Below are 2859 nucleotides of genomic sequence, written 5' to 3'. Positions count from 1 at the left end.
AACATTGAAAATTGATTTTTTTGTTGCTACCGTTTCCAATAATTGAATATTACTTGGACATTTCCTGTATCCTAGGATATTTGCAATGTTGCAACATTGATAAATTTTCTTTGGAGCCAAGAAATGGTATCCTAACATCTTCAATAAAGTTTATTTCAATAGACTTTTTCCACATTTTTTAGAACACCGTCAACTGTATCAAAATCTAGACTTTAACAATGACATTATTTTAAAACTGTTAATTATTTAGATTTCTCTTTTCTAAAAAGGAAAGTCTATATTATACTGATAAGAGCACAAATCCAATTTTGGTCTTCGAATTCATCTTTAATAAAAGATCGTTTATGTGTGTGGGTTAACACGGGCGCCTTTTTTTCATAATAATATACAGGGTGTTCCATTTTTATTGTTACAAATTTAAACAGGTGATAGGATATTRAATTCTAAGACAAAAGWTTCCTATAAACATGTATRYAAAAATGCTTGGTAAGGGAGCTACACCCCCTGGAAGGGGGCTAATATGTTTTTGCTAATATTTCAGAAACCATGTAAGATAAAATTACAAAATTTGGTACAGATGCTAACCTTTATACACCTAAACGAATTCAAACATCAAATYTCGAAATTTTTAGTCAGGGGCGTWCGAAACTGYGAGAGTTTAAGGTAAAAAARACCCTATTTATTTTGGCTRTAGTTTCTTTAGTTATGCATTMACCAAAATGGTGGTCACTTTGAACAACTCCTTTAGATTTAGGCAAATTCATTGATTGTTACTGTAATGTAATGTTAATTAGTTGAGGTTGATTAAAAAATATGAATTTCTTGCTTTTATTATTCTGTAAATTCTGATTTATTTGAATGTTGTATTGGTGTGTAACATAAATTTTAAATTAATTTTATTCAAAAACAATAAGTCGTATCGACACAAGAGAGACTTTTCTGTGATAAACTATCGAACTTAAGATTTTGTTGCTGAAAGTACCGAGAAACTAAAGCCCAAATAAATAAGGTATTTTTTTACCTTAAACGCCCCCAGTTTCGTACACCCCTGATTAAAAATTTCGACATTTGATATTTGAATTTGTTTAGATGAATAAAGGTTATCATTTGTACCACATTTTGTAATTTTATCTTAAATGGTTTCTGAAATATTGGCAAAAACATATTAGCCCCCTTCCAGGGGGTGTAGCTCCCTTACCAAGCATTTTTCGAAACTTTTGTCTTAGAATTGAATATCCTAACATCTGTTTAAATTTGTAACAATAAAAACGGAACATCCTGTATATGGTTGTGAATATTTTTTATCATCTTTCAGTAATCGTAAAATCTTACTAAAAGTGGTGTTGCAATTGGTTTCAATAATGCAATAATGGGGACTCCATCTAGATAAATAATAGGAGCTATGGCTATAATTCTTTCGAGATATTGACTCGCCAAATCTGGGAACTGTGAGGCAAACATTAAGACAACAGTGGGGCCCATGGCATGCCCAGCATAGACCACTTTTTGGCCAGAATCTTTAAAAACGTATTCGAGTTGGGTTGGAATATCAATTGCTGCGATATCGTCCAAACTACAATTTTTAGCGTAAAAACTGGTGTTTTTTTTTCGAAAAAAAATACTTATAATTCCAAAACTCTGCATCATGTGTGGTTAAGTTGACGTGTTTGTTTGAATAAGTGGTCCCTCTGGTATTGCTCAAATACACCGTCCAACCCCTATCAGCGAAATAAAACGCTTAAAAAACACAAAATTAATCCCATTAAAAAACAAAGCAAAAAATACCAATGGATCGGTTTCCCTTATCGACCATAGGTCCCGTATTGGCCGTAAGCCCATGCTGGATCAACATGGGTTTCATGGGTCCTTGGGCTTTACTCGATCTAATTTTATACASTGTTAAAATATACCCATCTTTGGTAGTCATACTAATTGCCTCGATTTCATACCCATGTCTTTGTGTCATCGTCATCTGGACGCAAAAGTCGTGATTTGGGCTCAAGAACGGTAAAGTTACTTACCACGTCTGAGAGGACATCAGGATTGTGGTAACCGTGGGGGCTACCATATTCGAAAAGTGAGCTTTGGGAAAAAGCACAAGGGATAAAAAGAAAAATGAAAGAAGTTAAAAGTGTGTGGTGCATGATTAAAAGACACAAAACTGACTTTTTGAGTTGCAAATAAAAAGATAAGAATTCTTTTAATTATGCTTGCACTTGTAGTAACAATTTATAAACCTTGAATAAACAAAAATACATAGAGTGAGTCTAGAAAAGTGTTTTATTTTTATTTGTTTCAATAGAGTTGTTTTAAAACACTCTTTAAAAAAATTAGTAACACACACGGTATATCATAAATACTGTGTAATTAAAAATTATATTTCTATACCTTTTATTGTAATCTAAAATATCATAGGCTTTTTAATGATAACATTTCTCCTTATACAGGGTGCTGCATTTTGTATGTCCGAATGGGAATCTGCAAAAAAAAAGTTTAGCCAAAAATGAGTGATACATTCTGGGGCTCAATTTTTGAAAAAATAATATTGGTAAAAACCGCATCTCGCTATCGTTTTTTGTTTTTGAGTTATAGACAGAAGTTGACATTTTAGCGAAATCAAAAAAAAATTATATTTTGAAAATAAAGACATTTTTTACGTAGAATTTAATGTTGTAGTTAATATTTTTTTTCAGTTATTTGTTTAGCCGTAATAATATAAACTTGTATTTTTTTAAATGGGAATCAGGTGAAAAATGAAATTTTTCAAAAGCTTGGTGTTTTCTTATCTAAAAAATATATATTTGTAACCAAATATTTTGGCAAAAAATTATCTTTGATTTTTGTTCGCAGTTGGCTATG

The 2859-nt window shown here is 31.3% G+C and overlaps 1 protein-coding gene across 1 annotated transcript in view; it reads right to left on the bottom strand.

Moving 5' to 3' along the window:
* The window catches only part of LOC123009784, a 14559-nt gene that overhangs the window by 1432 nt on the left and 10268 nt on the right, over positions 1–2859 (bottom strand). Inside the window, exons 8-11 of the mRNA XM_044406306.1 lie at positions 2022–2201; positions 1786–1972; positions 1623–1737; positions 1333–1573 (exon numbers count right to left, since the gene is read on the bottom strand). Coding sequence (XP_044262241.1) covers positions 1333–1573; positions 1623–1737; positions 1786–1972; positions 2022–2201 — 723 coding nt within the window. The remainder of the gene's footprint in view (positions 1–1332; positions 1574–1622; positions 1738–1785; positions 1973–2021; positions 2202–2859) is intronic.

This window comes from Tribolium madens, unplaced genomic scaffold (genome assembly GCF_015345945.1).
Source record: "Tribolium madens isolate multiple individuals breed KSU strain unplaced genomic scaffold, Tmad_KSU_1.1 Scaffold_19;HRSCAF=116;Tcas5.2_LG9, whole genome shotgun sequence".
NCBI classification, from domain to species: Eukaryota; Metazoa; Arthropoda; class Insecta; order Coleoptera; family Tenebrionidae; genus Tribolium; species Tribolium madens.
The sequence above is the reverse complement of the archived record's forward strand: the minus strand, read 5'-3'. Positions and strand labels throughout refer to the sequence as shown.